Source organism: Chrysemys picta, chromosome 8, assembly GCF_011386835.1.
Source record: "Chrysemys picta bellii isolate R12L10 chromosome 8, ASM1138683v2, whole genome shotgun sequence".
Taxonomy (NCBI): domain Eukaryota; kingdom Metazoa; phylum Chordata; order Testudines; family Emydidae; genus Chrysemys; species Chrysemys picta.
In genome coordinates this window covers 87,343,657-87,366,047 of record NC_088798.1, presented here as the reverse complement: position 1 = coordinate 87,366,047, position 22,391 = coordinate 87,343,657, and the positions used below count along the sequence as shown (strand labels likewise).

The window sequence follows — 22,391 nt, the reverse complement described above, 5'->3', positions numbered from 1 at the left end:
GCCTCACTGGGTTGCAGAAAGCCAGTTGAAAAGTCAGTGAGAATTTTGCCTGAATAAGGACTGAGTAAAAATCACAACAGGACTCCAGGATCTGTTCCCTACAATGTAACGTTTAAAGCAAATGAAATACTGATTTTCCTTCAAAGCAGCAAATATACCAAAATTCACATTACAGCAAAGTTCTCCAGTAGCCTACAGTGTCCTGTTACTTGACTTGATGAAGAAATGAGCTCTACAGCACTTCAAGGTTTGCTATCATGGTTGTATGTCCAATGTTTATTGCAGATGTAGAAATTTTGAAACTTGCTTTTAAAGCTGATGCTAAGTAAATTTGACAGTCACATAGACAGTTACCCTGTGTTTATCACAATGCAGACCTTCAGTGAATCAGCAGAGAAACAGCTGGCAGATGCTTGTGGAACCTAGCCAGAAATCCCTAGGGATTGAAAGTGACACAAAAGCGCTCCAGTTTCAGTCTCTTTGTGTATAAGGCAAGCTCACGTATGTACTCTATGCAGAGTGTATAACTATGCTTTCCTGGATTATTATAGACCATTGCTCTTACTGGGTGAAAGGATACCACTACCGTTTGCCTAGAACTTTTGGTATTTGAAATTAATGACTCATCTCCTCCTGCCTCTTCTCTGTGGGGGTTCGGGGGTTGGAACAGGATTGAACCATACCATTATTAGTTTGGAATGCCACATTCAGTTCTAGGCCCCTAGTCTCAGAAAGATGATGACAAATTGGAGTGAGTTCAGAGAAAAGCAACTAAAACAATGAGGGGGCTGGAGGAACTGACCTATGAAAAAAGATGAAACGAATGAATGCAGCATATCTGTGCCAGGAGATAGCTGGGAGTGTGGGGAAGGGACTTTGATCACGAATATTTAAAGGATATAATTAAATACTAAGGATAAAGAAGAATTAATCAGGCTTATACAAAGGAGTATAGCTAGAAGAAATTGAATGCAATTAAGAAAGAGAAAATATAAGCTGAGTATCATAGATGATTTCCTGATAATGAAATTTAGAACTAGGCAGAAAATGTATATGTAGGGACAATCCTGTACTGGCACGGGGAATGGAGGTGACTACAGATAGGTCTGATCAATCTGCAATTAGAGTATTAACTTTTAAATTTATCTGGCAAATTAAGATGCTACAGTTTATAAACCACCATTACTATGATTCTGTGAACCTGCAGCCTATAGGTGCAAGCTTCCACAACCAATTACTGAGCCCATAAACCAGCCAATAGAGCCTAAAACACTCTTCAGTGACTAGTGCCCTCTCTCCTGTTTGCAGCTGAGTCTTATTTAAATATGCTACTAAGAAAGGTTATCTCTTACCAGTAATGACTTTACATGTCAGTTTATCTCATTTAAAAAAGGCAAAATGAAAAGGGCTGTGTTACAAGATACCCTATTTAAATTCACTAGCCCCCCCCATGATCTGGGTAAAGGCAAGATGGGAGATTCCCCCACCAATCTCCTAGCAAGTTTTTGGAAAAGCATCTTTCTATCAGAGATTAAAAAAATAGAATTCTGTCCTCATATTTCCATTAAAACTGGAAACCAGAATTCATTATATTGAAGTCTGAAACAACAGCGATAACACAGTCTCCAATTCAATTTCTCCTAAGGTAATACTGTAAATCTGATTAATCGTTCACCTTTAGATGGGAGATCAGTTACTGTATTAAAAGAGAATGCTCTACTGCAACAAGATTATAATTCAGTTTTACAAGGCTTCCAGTGTCTAGAAGAAGAGTTTCAGGTACAAAATAATGTATGCCAGATGATTCATAGGGAAGAAAAGAAAACTAGGAGACACCAAGCTCCTCCGTGAAAGTGCAGCTAACAAGAAGAACAAGAAATGTCAGCTTCCCATAGAATTAAAATTATTTATATTAGTTACAACACATAACAAGTCTGATGGCAGTTGTATTATCTACCATTTTTTCCAGGAGAAGGGAATCTCTATTGTCCTGAAGACACCCCACGTCCTCTGGCTTTACACCTCCTTTAAGGCCACAAATATCTGGTGAAAGACAACTGGAAAGGGCTCTTTTCAGAGCCTTCTGATATCCCTGCAAACCAAACCACCACAACATATTGGGATAGCCCAATGACTATTTTTAATGTTTGACTGACTACGTATCCCATGGCTGGAGAAAAGTGAGCCAGAGACATGATGTTCACGCAAAGCATTCATAGGTCTATCTGTAAGTTGGTAGATGTTTTTCATACACAAAAAAGTTAAAAACATATACTGGATCTTTGGGAAAACCAAAGACAGTTCATTGCTGTACTAAGGTTGCTAGGTTCAAAAAGAACATAGAGCAATACAAAATGGCACAAGAGGAAGGGTGAAGAGCAGAAAACAACTTCTGTGCATTCCCCATTTAGCACTTAGAATTAGCCATCTCTGGTAAATGGTTTTCAGAAGCAATTTATCATGCCTCTTTTGTAAAAAAGGGAGATAATTAAGATTTCCGGCACAGACTCACTCAGCTAATGTCTAGCTTATTTGTTATTTCTCTCTCTCCGTCTTCTTTGTCTGAGCAAATGTAAAATTAAACAATAAAAAAAACCACCTTTTTATCATTGTCTTACCTATCAAGTTGTCAATATTTTTTCATTACCTCTGTTACAATGTGTCATTTTTCTTAAGAGTGAAAATACTATCAATGCTACAGTTTGAAGGAAAACAGAAAGCAGCAGTTCTGCAGGCAATCCAGGAAACTGGGATCATGGACAATTTTGGTGGTGGGAGAGAGAAACTTTTTAGATAAGGTCACACATTTTTATAAGCTTCTGAAATTAGTGTTTTCTTAGTCAATCTAGTAGGATGATCATCCTAATTTGCCCCTTACAAGGCATTATTTGTAAAGTTTGTTTTGTGATACCCCTTTAATTTTAGCTATCAAACACACACATTCATTAGTTTCCTCTGTGGAAGAGTTTGTTCCCCAGTAGTTATTTTTTTCCCCAGAGAATCCTTCATTTTTTAAGATGCTTCTGAAAAAAAAATTGAAGCAATTTTTGGTTTATGTAGAAAAACCGTATGATTTATTTACCTGCTGTAAACGAGGCAGACCATATTATTGATCTCTTTGTCCAATTGGTATCTCCGAAAGTCCTCCCAGGCATCTTTAACTGCTGTAATAGCCATAATAACACAAATTGGGATCACAGAAACTGCTGGTTGAAAAGCATTTACCACTGGCACAAAGTTCAATGCTGCAATGGCCACAAAATATAAATTGGCAAAGCGGTGAAACTGCTCAAAGATATTCTTTGGGATGAAGGATAGGAAAGTGTATTTGGTGGTCTTGATTTTATTACAGTCGTAATGTCTGTTTGGGTTCTCTTTCCACTTGCAGCTTTCAAAGGGTAAGTTGGATACGACCACCCATTTATTTTCATTTTTCTTCTTTCTTTTCTTTCCTTTTCCTCTCTTCTCTGACTCCTCATTTTGTGTCTCAGAATCTGAAGCAGCATGATGGCAGCAAGCTTTCTTGAAAAAAAGTTTTTCTCTTATGATCTTCATAGAACAGCAGCCTAGAGCATATTTCCTTGACATCTTACTTCCCCTTCAAAATGTCGTTTCAAATAATAATAAAAACAAGGCACAGTGGTTTAAATAATCCAGAAGGATGCAAAGCAGTAGAATGAGGATTTGAGTTTCCCTGAAACAACTGCTGTTTTTCACTTGATGGAAAGCTACACCTGTTGGAATACAGACGTCACAGGAATAGGTAGTATCCTCCTCGAAACCAGTTCTGCCACTGTCAGTCAAGCTGACTCTGGGTCCTAAAGTCTGCCCCGTTGCAAGTCACTGATGACAAAAGCACTCCTGAAATGTGCTATTATTTGTGCTACTATACTTCCTGAAGCTTGTGCCAGGCAATCTTCTGTCTGCATATTATTATAGTGGGTGGATAAATTTGAAGACATATGCCCAGTCCTCTTCTTGAGGCTTTTCTGAAACACTCTTTTTAAAGTTGTTAGAAGCTAAAATTATTGCCAGTAAGTTAGTTCAAAGGGGAAGCCCTGATTTCATTGAAGTCAATGGAAGGCTGCTATTGACTTCAATAGTGCCGGGGCTTCATCTCCTAAAACTATCCCTATCTGCCAATTGCTTTTGTCTCTACAGAACCAAGTTTAAGAGAAAAAGAAAACCTCTTGACCAAAGGATGCCGCAATGCGATCATCCTCTTTTAATGCAAATTTACCACCTTATCATGTAGTCCCATCAGTTGTGGCAAGCTAAGAAGGATCTAGTCAGGGCAGCACTTGGACAAGAGACCTCTGATGCTGTAAGAAGTGTTGCTAGTAATTAAGAAGATAGTAGAAGCCATTCTCTTCCCTCTGAATCAGTAGTGGCAAATGCCCCAGCACAAATGTAAAGGATATTATATTTCTGGAGGTGCAGTCATTCACATGAAACTTGTAGGGACTGGCCACCTTTGGTTATTGGAGATCTGATGGCAGAGATAAAGTGTTAACACTTATGTCCTGGTCACATTCTAATCTACCGATGAAATTTCCCGCTCTGGTTTCAGTTGGATACAATATTCTTCCCTTCCTGTTGCCAATGAGCAGTGTTATGCCATGCTGTTAAGCAGCTGCAATGTTCTATTCCAGAGTTGGCTGCATTTCAATGGTGGGTGAAGGATCCTCACCATCCCTAAGATCCTTTACCTATTGAGAAGGGGTGTTGAGGCTTAATTATCTGGTATTGGTAAAGTGGTTGGAAAACTTTAAGAGAAAAATGCTATAGCAATGCAAACACCCTGCGTGGTGGAATAAAGGTTATTGACATCAGTCTAAAATTATTTCCTTAGCTTTTTACCAATAATATCATTAGGAACCAGTCCCTATATAAAAACCTTTCCAAATTTATTAATTTCACTTATTGTGATCAAATGGGGGAAAATATTGCAAAATAATGTGCTTAAACTGCACCAAATAATGTAATGTAAAAACAAACAGTCATTGTTTCATTCCACTTACTCATCATATGCTTTGGTTTTAGAGGAGTTTATCGCCTTATCAAATCTGTATCTCCTGCAGTCTTCAGTGCCATCCTTAACCATGATTACTAGCAGCACCACACCCAAAGGTAGCATCGTGATCTCCCTATGGAAAACTTCCACTTGTGGGAACCAGTTTAGGATGACCAGGAAGAAGAAATAGAGATTAGCCAACCTGAGAAGTCAAAAACAAATGACAATAGCCAGAAATTAAATGTGTCCTTTCCTGATTCATAACACTGTTTATAGGTCAAAACAGCTCTCTCTCTCTCTCTCTCTCTCTCTCTCACACACACACACACACACACACACATCTCCTTCCCCTCCTTCTCCCTTCCTTCCCCAGTAAAAGTGCAGAATATTTCCTGACTACAATGTGATGTCTCCATTCCTTATGAGGATTCTATAGGAGATATATTTTCATAACATTAAAAAGAATTTCATTTAATTTGTGTATTAAACCATTGTTTAAATCCAGAAACCTAAAAACTGTTTACCTCATGACTTCCCTCACATCCAGGTTTCCATATTTGCATTCATTTTTGATTCAAGGATTGCCAACTTTAAAAAGCAAAAAAGTATTTAAAACTCATATTCAGAAATATATGGGATTGTTTTTACAAGAAGCGGACGAGGCCCTCTATGAATTTACAGACATAAGGTAAAGAAAAAGATAGGCCAAACCATGGGATGACAGAACCTGGCACCATATTACAGAATGTTTATTTCAAAGTGAAAGGTGGATGGGCAAATTTAATCTATCTTGATCAGAATGGCATTTCCCACTGGCTGCTCTTGGCAGGATTCTTCATGCCAAGGTCACTAGTCCTACAACTAGTAGTTAATCGGAAAGACTGAGCCACACAAACAACTCAGCTCTGACCACCCTTTATGGACAAGTTCTATATAACTTAATATTGATGACATCAACACGCTTATGTAAAAATTAACATAATTGTATAAAATTACTCTAAAATCCTATAGAAGCTAAAAGAATAATTTGCTTTCAGCATGTTGTTTTGAGCCCTTTGTATAATTCTAAATCAGGGATATTAATTCTCTTATAGGATTATTCAAAAACCTATAGAAACTTTATACATTTCTATCAGAGATCACTTATGATGGGACAGATCTTAAAGCTGATAAATCATTTCCTTAGTTTTGGCAAGTGTATACCTGTGAAACTGTTCAAAGAGGTTTCGGGGCAAAAAGGAGAGCAAGGTGTATTTCGTGGTCTGTATCCCATTTCCAGAATAAAACCTAGAAACCTTCTCCCAATCTTTTTGAAGTCTCTTGTTGTTGGGAAACACAATCCTCCATTTGTTCAAATTGTATCTCAGCCTCTTTTTGACAGAAGACAGCAGAGGTGTTGATTCCGACTGAGTCCAGGTGGATCCTTCGGCAGCCAGCCGCTGACAACGATACAAAGCTGAGTCCACTGACAAAGCCATTCACAGAAGCAAGGTAAGGCTGAAAGAGAAATGCATTACAAGGCCTGAAAACCAATTCCATTATGGTAACAAATTCACTTTGTGTCTTGCCAGTGATGGTTTTAAAGCAGCAAACAATACAATTCAGCATATTACCTGTTCAGCTTCACGCTCAGTGCTTTCTGTACAGAAGTTAACTGGTACAACAAAAATATTTAATATGGAAAAAATCCATTTCTAACTCTATGAGAAAAATGCTTTATGATCTGTGAGTTCTAACAGTTCTAACTGTGAGTTAATGCAAATAAGGCAGATTCAAGCTGACTGTTCACAATTGAACTTCCCAAGTATAGATAAAGAAATGATATAGATCATTTTATCTTTATCCAAGTCTATATCATTTTCTTTAATCAAACTGCCACAACCAAAGCTGTTTGGTAGTTTTTCTTTGACTGCCTCAGACTTGTGCACGATGGTTCTTCTGTTCATGTTCTTTTACAAAGGTAATTGGCTCGGGTGCTGAATCTTAAAGCACGCACAAAGGCTATGATGAGAATGCACTGCATGGTCATTTTAAACTCATTTACATTCACAAAAGGAAAAACATTCTTCAATCTCCATAGAAATCTGATTCAAATGCAGAACTCAACAAGGAACAATGGGTATTTTACTGGTTGGATAGATCTAGCAACTTGATTAGTAAATACTAGTGCCCTTATATAATGTAATAGTTTGAAACACAATCATACAGTAAGACCCTGATTCTGTTCCCATTGAAGCTAATTGCACAACCTTCTCCTTGGGCTGCCAACTTGACGTGGTGGAGAAGCTTGCATATACTTAAGACCCTAAGAGTGATGCCGTCAGGAGTCCTGTACTCCTGGTAGGGTCACCCATAGCGGTGAGGTCGAAGGTGACAAAGTGAAGCCCAGCACAACGCAATCCAGTATAAGCCCTCAATGACAGAACAGGCGGATGAAGCTGGATCACCTCTCAATGGCTGTGAAGGCGGACAAAGGTTGCAACAGAAGAGAAACTGCCAGTTGTTTTGGACCTCCTTGCCACTGGACACCGGTGCCTCTTCCGCCAAGATTTGTGTGGCTGCTGGTGAGCATCAGCTCCCCCACACTAAACTACTCTTGTGCAGGCTTCTTTCATAGGAGAACTTTTTCCTCACCTCTACCCATAGAAGTCCTGCGGCAATGGGCGAATCCCACACACACTGGGAGACAGCAGCCCAGGATAGGGATAACTGGTGAAGACTTGTCAGAGAGGGAACTTCCACTTTTGAGGAAAATCGCTTTGCCCAGATCTCAGAAAAATGCAAGAAAAGAAAGGAAAGACAACTATCATGCAGCAATCCCGGCCTTCCAACACTAGCTGCAACGTCTGCCAACGAGCCTGTGGCTCAGGAATTAGACTCCTCAGTCACCAAAGGACCCATGACAAATAAAACGTGTGAAAGAGATCATCTTCGCCCTCGAAGGATTGCCGACAAATAGCACAACTCTCACTGACTTCAAAGGTACGGCACTGGGCTCTATACCATTATGCCCAATTCAAACCACAGTAAAATGCATGAGTGTAGGGGCTGGAGGGAGACACAAAACGAATGGTATGGCACAAACAAGAAAAAGGATAAAGCCTTGTCTATATTCAAAGCTGTACTGGTTTAAACTTAGTTGTGATTTGAAACCAATTTACTTAAACTAGCAGAACACACAATATGGACAATCTTAATCTTATTTAAAGTATGTTAATATTGATTTAGTTTAATTCAGTAAAGAATCTGCTTAAGCAAATTTGATATCAAACTCGTTTAAATAGGATTAAGAGTACCCACATTATGTTTTGCACCAGTTCAAGTACATTACTTTTTATACCAATTTAAAATTTGACCGATCCACATTTAATATAGACAAATTCTCAGTTTCCCTACACTCGCAAAGCTACTGCCTGTGTTGCCCCCTTCCAAATCTCCTTTCCTTCTAAAAACTGTGAACAGCCACATATTCTCCTCAGGAAGAGCCATATACAAAATATTTATATTTTAAAAATTATTTTCAAAGATGTATATAACTGAGCCATAAGGAGGAAAAATAACACGCTGTGACAGTTTATGCTATGTGCTGCACTGATATAGTGCTCATAGGCATGCAGTTACAATAACATAATGCAAGTCATACCTATGCGCTACTATTTATTAAATACTTAAAAACGTAGTTAATGAAGAGTTAAGATTGCCCAGTGGTGTCTTGTGCCTTTGCGGAATGTGGAGTGGCTAACTGGAATCTCTGAAAACCTATTTATTTCAATGTGGCTGATGATGGAGTAAGATACTGCTCAACATAAGGGAATACGAAAGAATCAGGCTCTTAGTTGTTCACTGATTTTTTTATATTCTGACTCCAACAAAATTACATATACACTTAAACTAACCTATCAGAACCCCAAATTATTAATCCTCCTAGTTCTTCAACTAGTTAAAATAAAAGTAGGTAAAATGAAAGTCCTCTACACTTACAGATAAAAATGAAGCAGAGTTGGTCCTGCTTTGAGCAGGGGATTGGACTAGATGACCTCCTGAGGTCTCTTCCAACCCCTAATCTTAATCTTTTTATCTAATCGTCATTCACAGAATCATAGCTATTTAAAGTAGAAAATATATATTAAATCAGAGCCTCTCCTCCCACCAATGCAAGTTTGTTTGCCAATTGTCTGGACAGTTTAGCTTTAAATTTCTAAAATAATGTCATCCACCACTTCTTTTGAGAGACTATTCCACAGCCTTACAGATCTCACAACTATGAAGTTTTTCTTGACATTCAGGCTGATTTCTTTTCTTACTATCATTCTATTTCATTAAAACAAATTAATGAAAGAATAAACTCGCCCTACTTAGCTTGATTCGGTTTAGGAAGCAACGTTCTCATCATGGCTTCCTTTGTAGTGAGGCCGTGAATAGTGCTGTATCTATGGAGAAGGAAGTTGACTGATGCCAACATACAATTAACTAGGTCACAGGAGATGTCAAAATGTCATAATACAAACTATGCAAAAGGACAACGGCTATGCAATGAAAAAATTATATTGATGGATATATAATCAAAGGAGAAGTTAATGACTTCCTTGTCACAGGAATGAAACTGTTGGAAAAAACAAAGCTGCAGAAAGCAACCAATATATTTTGGGATCATTAAGAATAAAGATGAATCTGACTTGGCACCTCAGTTAGGAGATGACTAGGGGAAAGGAAGGAAGATCTCACAGAGACATTATTCTGTAAATTCAGTATCACCTTACATCAGCCAACTGGTATCCAGAATCTCCCAAGTATACTAATTGCATTTCGGTGTGTCATCTGGGTCACTTTCTGAAGGGCACGGAATCCATTTCAAACATTTACTTCTTAGTAAAAGCATACTAGCAGTTCCCACAGGATTTCTCTCTCTCTCTCCTTTAAAAGGGTGAGGTATAAAGCTAAAAAGAAGCAGAGATTGCCATCTCTGCAAACCCACAAATATAGTGAGCACATTATTTATAGCTCTATATTATGCATATATTGGTGGGGGGCTATATCTGATGAAAGTAAAGAGCAGATCTTTTCAGCATATGGTTATCAGAACAAACGAGCATCTCCCACCTTGAAGATGATGTTTTTGTACCACCAGAGGCACCCCTAAAGAAAAAGAAGGGAAGATCCAAAGAGAGTGGTGAATTATTTTTCCAGATGCTGTGATGTCACTTGGGATTTGCCTGCTACATTACTCCAGTATTAGGGTTACAGCATGTGTCGATTCTTATCCCAATACAAGAAAACAATTGTGTTCTCTCAATGCTCTCCACAGTTATCAGAAATTTAAAATATTTGATTGCTGTTAAAAGGCAATCAGCAGGCCTTAGCAGTGTGCTTTATGGCCAGGTATGGGACACAACCTGGATTTCTAGTCATAGTCTATCTCTGAGCAGGCAGAAGCTAGACGTGCTGGAGAGGCACATGTTCAGGCATAGGTGCAGGGAATGCCTCCATCATGTTGTTTGAATAGCCCTCTGGCTAACCAAGAGATAGAGCAGATGAACTTCACAGGGAATGCTCTTGGCAGTGTCTCCTCTCAGCTCTCAAGCTTGGATTGCTGAGGACAAATGGCTAATAAAGTGCATTAGGGAGAAATTTGGAAAGAAGTAGAAGTTCGATGATCTCTGCCAATGCACATTGTCCTTGTAGAGTACACTTGTCTTAAACATTTTGTCCAGTCTTTTTAGAAGTTCCAGTTGATGAGGTTTCCACCTTTTCCCTGTGGAGTTCTAGTCTACACCCTAATAAATCTCACGATCAGGAACCCGAAGTTTTCCCTTATTTCAATTTATTGTTCCTAGTTGAACCTCCAGGTACCTCACAATGAACCAGACTGTGAAGCTCTTACTTATATTGATGAGCAGTTACTACCACGCATAGTCCCACTGGAACTAAGTGCTCAGAAATACGATTAAGAGGTTCACAAGCTAGCCCAATTCCTCTTCCTCCTTTGTGTTGATACCCTTCAAATATTAAACTGTAATTATATCATTACCATAATTATCTAGCCAAACTTCACATATTGAGCTCTCAACCTTCCCAGCCCCCCGTCATTTTTATTACTCTTTTCAGAGCTTCCTTAGGAATTCTTAGGACCCCGCAAGGTGTGTGAATAGCCAGAGTGTGTATAGATAGTTATTTATTCAAATACAGAAGATCAAGAATTGAAGCTGAGAAGGAAAGCAATATGTAAGCAATTTAAGTAGCATCTGATTACATCAAAGTGAATTGAAATAAAGCACAGAATGGCATAATCAGAACTAGAAGCCCAGTTGTACAAACTGATTCAGGACAAAGCTGATGGGATTTCTGGGAAGGAAAAGGAAAGGGATGCACATAATACACAGTTTTGCAGAATGAGAAGCACATGATGTTGGTTTAGGAGGCCCAGACATTATGGTTATTTCATGTGCCTCAGTTACAATCTCTTCTTTTGTGTGTGTGCGCATGTGTGTACACACACACACACACACACACACACAAAATAGCTGCTCACAGATGTCTGAAAGATGTTTCACCTCCTTTAGACAGCTATGGAAAGATTTACATATGAGAAAATTTATAAAAGATACTTTACCTGACAAGACAATGGAATAAGAAGCCAGTCTACAAACAAAAGTGATACAATTCTCAATCAAGAGGAAAGGTTTTGAAAAATCTGAACTTCTTTGCAATATAAGGAGAACTAACGTCGTGCTATTTCTTCAGAGATTGGCAATAAGCTTTGGGGTGCAATTTGCTAGCATTTATTTCCAGGCATTTCAGAGTGGCTTCAAGTTTACCTCAAGCATGTCAATGCACAACAAACTATTCAAAGAGAATCACATTAAACAGATTCTCCTTGCCATTTTCACAAAGATTAAACTACCAACATCTTATTAACTTCAAAAGTGTGTTCCATGCTATTATTGGAAAGGAATACAATTTTTTGCCTAAAGGTTTTATAATACTACTGTAGAAAAGACATTGGTTGTGAAATACTATTGACTATACTGTCACAGTCAGGGATTTTACATATGGCTCAAAAACAACAGTAATGTATTTACTGCAATAAGCTGCCATGAATTACAACTCAAAGCCCAAGGCTGCCATTCCTGAACCCATTATTTTAAAAGACTCATTTATTTTCCCCTCATTTTATTTGTGAGGAGAACTGTCACCACTGTTAAGACTAATGCTACAGATTCACTATATTTGCCTTGCACATCTCATCCAGAAATGAAATGTGCTCACGCCCTACGCCTTGTTAGCATCTCCTAGATAATCCTCACTGTGTTTTAAGGCATGTGCTCCCAAAAACTGAAGTAGAATTAACACACGATCCTTGAGGTTCAAGTCCCTCAGTCTGAGGTGAGTTCTGAACACCTTCAGAAGCTAAAGAGATCCAAGATTAAGATTTACTCATTTTAGTGGAGGGAACAAGTCAGGTGCCATGATGGAGCAGAAGCTTGCCGGTATGTTGGCTAGTCATGGGGTGGGAGGGATGCTGTTCAAATTCGCTAAGTAGAGGTTTGGCTCAAATGGTTCAATATATCACATCAATGAACGAATCACTGGTGCTTGTCAGTACCAAGCACAGTCCATTTGTACAATACTGCCCTTTATTGTGAAAGGCATGCTGCAACTCACTGATGCCAAATTCTCTCCCGTTCCCTCCCTCATCACTCCCAAAATAATGGGGAGATTCTCTCTTGGTTCTTCACTTCTACAGGAATTTACAGTTCCTCATACATGGTCAGTGTGACTATCAGACCGCCTATGACAGGGGTCAGCAACCTTTGGGAAGTGGTGTGCCAAGTCTTAATTAATTTAAGCTTTCGCATGCCAGTAAAAGGTTTTGCGTGTCAGACCGGCAGCGCGGGCAGCAGACGGAACCCCAGACCGGCAGCGAGCTGAACTGCTCAGCCTGCTGCCGATCTGGGGTTCCATCCGCCAGCCCCGCTCAGTCCGCTGCTGGCCAAGTTCCATCCATCCAGGCTGGCAGTGGGCTGAGCGCAGCCAGTGGCCGGGACCACTAAAAATCAGCATGCGTGATGCCTTTGGCATGCGTGCTGCAGGTTGCCGACCCCTGGCCTATGATCTCGCAGTTTTCTCCCTACCTGCCACTAATGAGAACCCTCTTCCCAGTCTTCCTTATATTACATGGACAGTTAGCATTAAGAGACCCATGCCTACTAGGGTTGCCAACTCTGACTGAAGCTATTCAGGGAGATTTTTTTCCTCCCAACATGACAATGTCATTTTCTTAAAATAGCCTATGAAAATCTCCTGGATTGCTTTCAATAGTCACTGGGAGATGGATGCTGATTCCAGGCCAATCCTGGAGGATTGGCAACCCTAAAGCCTACAAGCCCTTATCAAGGAACAAGGCCTTGTTGTGCTAGATGCTATATAAACATCCTGTCCCTGCCTGAGAAATTATAATCCCAGTTTATAACAATATGCAACAGGTGGGTGCAAGGGACAAATGAGGGGAAAGTGGGAAAATAAGGTATCAGTAAAACAAGCATGGTTTTCTAGGTGTCATTTTGCCACCAGCCTAGCCATTGTCAAAGGACAGCATTTAGCAAATGTATTATGCCTTGACTTATATTATACTTTCCCTGGTTTTATATCTTTCTATTGCTAGTGTCTGTGCGACCAAGGGTTTGCAGCATCATGTCCTTTGTATTCTGTTCATAAGAGGGATGAGAAGCCCAAATTCTGGAAAATATCCTATACACATATATGTATGTAAAAACATACAGACACTAGCAATACAAAGGTAAAAAACCAGGGGTAACATTTTCAAAAGTTTCTGAGTTACTTAGGAGCCTACACCAATGGGATGCAGGTGCTTTCGAAAATTTTACTCCAGGGCAAAAGTTTAGACAGAATGGAAGTTTTAAATGTAACATATTAACAGGAGCAATTTCAGTGAGGACCTTTCACTGGGATGTGTGCATTAATCAAATGTTACTAAGAAAAAGCTATTTTTTCTCTCCAAACTCTTACTTTACATTTCCACATTGAAAGAACCTATAAACCTACCCGTAAACTAAGAGAACACAGATGCACACACACACACACACACTCCCTGAAACACTTAATTCCAATTTTTTCAAGTTTTCTCTCGCAGTTCGTAACTGAAAACAGCAGCAATTATTCTTTGTGTTGCCTTATATGAAAGATGTGGCACCCATTCAGGTGAATCATTTCCAGGACGGTTTGGTTAGGGAAATAAACATCACTGAGTGAGTAGAGCACTACAGAAGGCTGAACTACACTGTTTTTAATCTGCATTGCAATTATCTGCTAGGAAGCAGCCTGTTTTTTTTCTATGTTATATAAAACCTCCTCTAATCAGGATCCAGTCAAACCAATCCTGAAAAAAATATTTGGCAGGTGAAGGCTGATGAATATATTGAATGGGGTGAGAGAGGGAGGCTATGGTCGTTCATTAGCAGCATCTAAAATGCTGTCTGGAATTATGTTACACTGTGCTGAAGAAATAATGCATGGGGCGAGGCATCAACAAGAGTTAAAAACAGGTCCTAAAGAAATGATTATCCAAAAATGCTAGCCATTGCAGGCTGCCCTGTCATTCATTGAACAGAAATGCATTATGGATTAAAATTTATATAATGTTTCTTTTTGCAGGATAAATAGAAAGGAGCTTTACGTAAGTCTAGTGCGTCATTAGACTACAGTGTATTGCTATTCTATTATTATTCTATTAGATTAACACAGGCTTTTCATGCAGTGACTAGATTTTGTTTCCTTGTGGGAGAAATCTATCCTGAAATCTCACAACAATGGGTTAATTATAACACTTTTCCCAAGGCAGACAAAAGATTTTAGTGCCTGACAGAATTTTCCTTCAGCTTCAGCAGCGCAGCAGCATGTTCAGAGAACCTGATTTTGCAAAGGGCTACAGCTGCATTATTAAGACTTGCTCCAAACAGATGTGCTCTCAGCAGATGCCAACACACAGGTCATAAAGACAACTATGATTATCAAATGGCTTTTTCTCAAGTAGGATGCTGCCAGTCTGAATGTAGTAATACTGGATGCTTGGTTTAGTTCATTTTTATGGAAGAAGTCAGATACTGCATAAGGAAAGAATTCTGCCTTGCTGCCAATATTATTTGCTTGTCCATATGCAGAATTACACAGAAATTAACTATCCTCTTGTACAAGTATCAGGGGGTAGCTGTGTTAGTCTGGATCTGTAAAAAGCGTCTGATGAAGTGGGTATTGACCCACGAAAGCTTATGCTCCAATATATCTGTTAGTTTTAAAGGTGCCACAGGACTCTCTATTCTCTTGTAGACCTTCTTGCACTGTGACTATCAACCTACCCTTCTCAGATAGAGCAAAGGATAAGTAAATAAATTCTAGCCATACATTTGTCGGTGTAAGAAAATTCTGAGCATAGCCTAACTTTAAAGATTAATGTGCTATTTAAACATACGGTATTTCTCTAAAATGAATGGTCAACCTGATAGCCAACAGAGTGATCCAGCTCCACTACACCCATGCTCAGGAAAGCTCCCGTGGCATTTTTCACAAGCATAGGGTGTGTTAACCTTGGCATCCTAACCTAACTCCAATTCTGTAATTATATCTGGCCTACTTACATTTTTCCTGTCATTTCAGCTGAGTAGCAAACAGGAAGAGAGAATATAACAGTGGTTCTTCACAGCAATTACAGAGGCAACAGGTTACTAACCTGAGCCTAGAGGTGGCTAGGACTAGAGTTTTCAATCACTGCGGACTACAGGTTGTTTTAGTATCTCACTGATGCATTAGTGGCCTGATCCCACAGTTGGGCAGTAGTTCTAACAGGCTATGCTAGAAGATTATTAGGTACATGAATCTCTTGGAATGAGCCCGCAATCTAAACTTCATGGGGAAAAGATCCCTGGTGCCGACTGGTGTAGACGTTGAATTAATCACTATGGAAAACATGAGTGTTCTTAGGTTGCCCTCCAAGAGCATATACCAAAAGCATAAATTAAAGCTGGCTGTAGCAACCATAACTGACTTGCATTCCACTGCATACATGTGTACACAAGCCAGGTTTAAGTCTCAGGTTAGCCAATTATTAACTATCCTCACCCATGTATTGGAGGCAAGAGATGAGTACCAGTCAGAGATATAGATATGTATGTGAATAAGTAACCAGACACATACACATCCCAACTTACAAGGACAAGTCAACATAAGGTCAAATGTAAATGTATTGTACTGGCAGCCCATTTGATTGGAAATAGCATGCTGGTCTGCAGGTCCACCCTAGACTTATTTCATTAGTATCTGTGTGTGCCCATTTGATCATCAGCTAATTACTCCTTCGTACTTGAAGAGCATCTGCACTGGTGTGTTTTCAACCTATTTCATGTTCTAGCCAAACTGGTCGTCTTGCTGCTCTGCTGTCTGTGTTTCACGGGTGCTCAGTCGAAGCGTGGTATGGAATTCTACTGTCTCATTCATGTCCGTGCATCTTTTTTGTATTATACAGTCCCTGCTTGTATATGGTGCCAGTTTTCCTAAGCAGTACAAACTTAGAAGACGATATATCCCATCATGCCATTGTGGAATCTATTTACTTCTTAACTGAGAAAAGAGGACACTGGAATCAAAGCAATCCTTTGAATAATAAACTTCTTTGTTCCACTTAATTTTCAAAATCAAAGTAGAGTGGCCTTTAAAAGACAATCTAATATTTATAGCATGTATGATTATAAAGCTCTTGTGATCAAGATTATTATGTTGCAGATGTACAACACTGCTTAGTTCCCATATGAACAAGTCCAGAAGGAAGCAGAAAACTTGAAAATAAATTGGGAACTGACCAGAAGATCCTCTTGTGTAAAAACTTTTATGTGAGGATTTTTGTGAGAACATGTTGATTTGTTTTGATCTCAATTCCCCATATCTGTATGGTAAACTAAAATGCCCCAGAAAGAACAGTTATTTCTTTATGTTAAACCGAAAGAGACACAAAGAGTCTAAAAACACTGCCAAATTATATAAGGCACAGTTCCACGTCACTTGATCAGCTTGGAAAAATCTCAATGAGAATTTAATCACACAATCATTTGAAAGGAATGTCCATTAGACACCTGAGACAGTGAACTGACTGCTTGTATTTAATAAACTTATTTAAATCCTTGACCTTATTAAAGTTCTTTGTAATAAAGATTACCTGAAAATGTATGTGATCAAAAAAAGCCAGCCCAACAGTGGTGAATACACTGCTTATTTGATGTATCGCTGTTGATTATGCCAGGCAGAGAGGAAGGTTGGGACAGTGATAACCTTCTTGTGGTCTGGCTTGTTACGTGTTAAGGCACAATCACCAACAGAATCAAACATGCCCATCTAAAAGCCACTACCTAAAATCCCCTGCATGAAACCCATATTGAAGATGATACTTAAGAATCACACTGTTGGATTGTCGGCTACAATCTTGTAATTTTCCTCTATCACCTGAAACAAGGTCTTCCCATATATATCAAGCAGGGCATTAAGGAAGACATGATAGACAGCAGGACCAAAGTCCACTTCGGAATCCCTCAGAATGCCTCCAGAACCATTCTTGGTATCTTTTCATACAGTTAGCATTAACTGTTGATAATCCTTGCTGGGACTGAACTCCTAGTAGTCTTCCATGAAAAATATACATGAGAACAAGAGGCATGTAAATCTTGTCCAGAAACCGGGAGGAACAACCTGCAGAGCTGATGCAAAAACTCTTCAGATCTCTACACTGGATCCTGTCTACTCTACTACAGAATACTGCTCACACAAGTTGGCAAGTGTTAAATTGAGAGTTGGCAAGTGATGTGGGCTGGACACATAGCTCCCACACATCACTTGCCAACTCTCAATTTAACACTGCCATGTGAATCATTACAAGGATAGTAAAATCAATGCCACAACCATGGCTTCCCATGCTGGCACACATCCATCCACCTCAAAGTTGCCATGACATGAGAATCCTTGGAGAGTCCCATCATTTTAGAGGGATACAATACATGAAGACCCAAACAACACACCAAGATTTTGACTAAAAACCAGAAAATCTTTTGGGCTTGTAGTGCAAGAGCTCGAAGACTTAGGGTTCTTCCCTGAAAATCAATAGTGAGCAAAGTGGAAGAACCCCAGCGTCCTTAACAAACACTTCATCAAGGACCCAACTGAAGAACCCAATGGCTTTTCACTCCCATGGAAAATATGGCCCACTCTGAACTGCAACCACAGATCATGTGACAGATGAGCCTACTTTTTCCATAAATGGGGACTGAGACACAATCGTATTTGTTACTGTGGAACAGGACTTCACACTATGAAATGCCTCATCAACCAATGTCCCAACCTATTACATCCAAGTGGTATCCCAGCCATCCACTCTATGATACTCGAAGCAATTAACTGGAGTACAAACCTAGACATGGACATCTAACATTGCTGGTTTTAAGCCATTATTAAGATGAAGAATATGATGAAGGGCAATAGCCTGGGACTTGGGAAACCTATGTTCAATTCCCTGTTCAGCCATGTGTGACTTCAGGCAAGTCCTATAACCTCTCTGTGTCTCAGTTCCCCATTTGTAAAATGTGAACAATACCATTGCCCTACCTCACAGGGATGTTGTGAAGATAACTATACTAAAGACTGTGAGGCCTTCAAATACTATGGTAATGAGTGGCATGTAAGTACCTGACATGGAGATTACTACTTCTCACTGGGAAGCTATCAGTGGTATTGGCTAAAGGTGTATATCTGCTGACTTGGAAACTAGTGTGAAAGTGAAATGAATTATATTAAAGAAATAGAATGAATTAAAGAATGCTGTATGTACCTTTTAGTAGAAATGAGAAATGCTGCAAGCCAGGGGGGCAGGAAAGCAGACATTAACTGCTTAACTTGCCACTTAAGGGCAATTGGTGAAGCATTAGTCTTAGATTGATAAGAGTTAACAAGGAAGCAGGATATGCATATTGTGCTCCATGCATATTTTACAATTTTGCTCTCTCTGTCCCTTTGTTTAGTTCGCACCCTTTTATCTGTATAAATAAGACTGTTTGAATCTTGCATGGAGGCTCACATTATCTGAATGTATTAGCAGAGCGCTGTGCTAATAAAACAGAGTGGTCTGACAAACTATGAGTCCTGAGTCTAACTTTGACAATTTGGAGGTTCCACCGAGATGGCAACCGTCTTCACTGGGGCTGTGTGATTCCTGACCGTTTTTGTAGGACGACCGTGGTAGCCGGCACCTGGGCATTTGGCCCGAGCGGTCCTCCTCCTGAATGGAAGGGTGCACGACCACAGTGAGGTCTACGCCATTGAACCTGTTGGTTCCCACTCTGTTCTGGTAGGGATCCCGGGATCTGACATCAGGAATCTGGTCAGGTAATTATTTCTGTGTTTTGTCCGGACTGAGGACTGTCCTGTCTCTGTGTCTATCTGTCCTCCTGTGGAGTATTTGAGTCTGGGTGCCATCTCCGTCCGGGGATCGGCCGACCAAGGGGTTCCTGTCCCCGCGGTCTGAGTGAGTGAAATCTGCACAATCGCAGCCGCACCGCACCTTGGGTAAAACCCTTGGTGTGAAAGCAAGGGCGATTGAGTCAGTAGCCTGTGGGCTCCTTTTGTGTGTTGCACCGGGCATCGCTCTGACGAACCCGAATTTCCTTCTTGTGTGATTGGTGTGTGTAAAGTCCTCCTGTATTGGTAACCAGACGTCTAAGTCGGGACAGTTCCCTAAAGGAACGCCGGCTCAGTTTTAGGAAGGGTCCGGACTCCTGTAAATTTCTGGAAAAATGGTCTAGGCTAACTCAGGGAGATCCCAAAACTCAGTGGCCACTGTTAAAACCTTGGAACAAGGACCAAGTGGACATCTTAAAAAAAAAAAAAAAAAACTCGGTCAGCCTAAAACTAAATTGGCTAAAGGAGAGGTTAATTGTTTCATGCAGTGGTGGGAAGAGGCAAATCGTAGGTGGACAAAATCAAAACTCACCTCTCTCAAATATTCAAATAATAAATTAAAAGCTTTATTAAAAGCCTCCTCTCCCACCACCAGACTGAGCGCTCCCCTTCACCCTGTTCTCTGACAAAAAAAAAAAAAAAAAAAAAAACAACAACCCCGGATCGATCCCAACTCCCTTCATACTCCCCTCTCATTGTAAAAAGGATAAAATGCCCCTTGTTCTGTTCCCCTTCGTTGTCTGCCTCAGAAACTGATTCTTTAGTGTTCCATTACCAATTCAGCAAGGAGGGTGGGCTCCTCAACTAGCCCCCACCCTTCTGGTCCCTTTCCTTAAGCATTTTTTTCAAAATTGTGTAATGACTACAATATCACTCACAAAAATGGTTCATTGGAAAAAGCGGGATTGGGCCCAGACAAGCAGGCAAGCAACAGATAAAGAAACTAAACACAGGTTGGAAGCCCTAAGGGCATAGTGTCAGGAGTAAGTGCAAGTATGAACCCCTGGAACAATACTTAAAATGGTGAAATCTGAGTTGATAAAGGTGTCATTTTGGGAAATAAACAAGTGATTTAAGGAAAGAGAGTGAAAAGTTAACTCTACAGAGACTGGAGAGAATTAAACAGTTAAACTTTGTGAAAATGTTAAAAAGGATCTTGTTAAAAGAATTCTTGGTTTCTTTGCAGCCATTCTAAAGGAAAAAATGGGCCCCTTTTCCAGAGGAATGTCTGTAAATAATCCAGGTAAAGAGACTATCTAATTAAAATCATTTGACTACGGACAATTGAGTCAAATTTGCTAAAAGAACATAGGGGGGGTTCTATTGGAACTGAACTGCCCCAAATGTATAAAGGTAATGTAATCTATGTACAGCTATGTAAAAACAAAGCAGTGTAAGAGGGATGTTAAGGGAGAGAAAATGTGTATGTATCTGTCTGTCTGTGGGAATATGTGAGGTTTGTAAAACTCCTGTTTTGTAAGTTTAAGATAAATTGGTTTTGTTTTGTTTATAATGCCACTAAAAATCCATTTGACTCTTTAATTCAAAGCTGCAAAACTGACAGACCTTTTTGCCAGACACAGGTAATCAGTGTTGGTTGACTTTGAGATTTGGTATTTAACCCTTAAGGGGTAACTTGATTCTTTACAAAATTTAAATGTTCTCAAATAAAGACCAAGTCATGACTGCAGCAGGACAGTCAAAATCAGAAAAATAGGGAGAGATTCTGGATTCTGTTTTTGTAACAAAATAGCAAATGAAAGCTGTAGGAAAAGAATAAAATCAGTGGCCCTCTGAAGCAACAGCAGGGGTGAGGTGCACAAAACAAAAAGAAGAAATGTTAGAAACACTGAGCCTTAAAATGGCTCTGTGTAATCAGACTGTCACTTTGATAAGGGTAAATAAAACTCTGTAAGAACAAAAGAAACGGTTACACTTATGTAAAAATTAATATGGCTAATGTTTTAAAAGTTAAAGTATAGAAGGAATGTGCAGACATGTGCAGTGTATATTATAGAGGGGGTAAAAGAAATGCAAACGAAACATGCTACTTAATTAAAATCCTATTCGGGCTCCAAAGGAGCCACAATAGACTGTTCTTTTTCAGATCTGTGTGTGTTTTGGAAGCAAGAGTTAAAAGTAATCAAAACTCTGGTAAAAGTTACTTGTGTTCCTTTTAAGACAGAGTCTCTGAGCTCTGCTAATGGTTTTGAATCCAAAAGCCAAGCCTGTGTGGATGCAAATTATCTAACTGATAAAGGAAGTGAGAGAACTGCCAGCACAAAGAAGTGGCAGATAAAGAACATACCTGGTCAGCAAACAAATTGTCTAAATAAAAGGCACGGTATAACACGATACCTTTAATTAAAATAAATTTAATGTTAATAAGTACCCCTGTAACAATGTATAGTGTGTATGATTTTTTGGGGAAAAAATAAATCCTTTATGGTAATGATGCTTTTCAGCTGTTACCTGTGAACAAACTTAAAGCTTAATACAGCAGGAAAGACATTGTAACCTTGGTCTGCTGTAAAGGGAAAACTGAGGTACACCACCTCATGGATTTAATGACTGAACAGTGGGATAATTTCCCCATAACTCTTAAAAGATAGAAGCCATTAAAACCTGGCCTGCCTATAGAACAAAAACACAGGAAAATATGGAGGTAATTCCTCTTGTTTTGCCTGCAATCAGCAAGGGTATTTGTAAAAGAAAGGAATATTTTAAGCAATAATGAATGCCACCCCAAAAGGGGTAGAAAAAATGTTATTTTTGTCTTTCAGAAAAAGCTAATATCAGCTACAGGACAACCTAATAAGAAACAAATAAAAGTGGGTATGCTTATCCATCCATGCCTGTTGCTCCAAAG

General features: G+C 39.5%; 1 protein-coding gene across 3 annotated transcripts in view; it reads right to left on the bottom strand.

Moving 5' to 3' along the window:
• Positions 1-22,391, bottom strand: part of ATP10B (ATPase phospholipid transporting 10B (putative)) — a 235,830-nt gene that overhangs the window by 65,737 nt on the left and 147,702 nt on the right. For 2 of the 3 annotated variants that reach the window (XM_005298080.5, XM_065554907.1), the window contains exons 2-3: positions 6,218-6,511; positions 5,022-5,216 (exon numbers count right to left, since the gene is read on the bottom strand). In XM_005298080.5, the coding sequence (XP_005298137.2) occupies positions 5,022-5,216; positions 6,218-6,492 (470 nt within the window). In that variant the 5' untranslated portion in view covers positions 6,493-6,511. Of the gene's footprint in view, positions 1-3,082; positions 3,807-5,021; positions 5,217-6,217; positions 6,512-22,391 lie in introns of those variants that run through there. The other variant, XM_008179569.4, reaches the window with a different exon arrangement.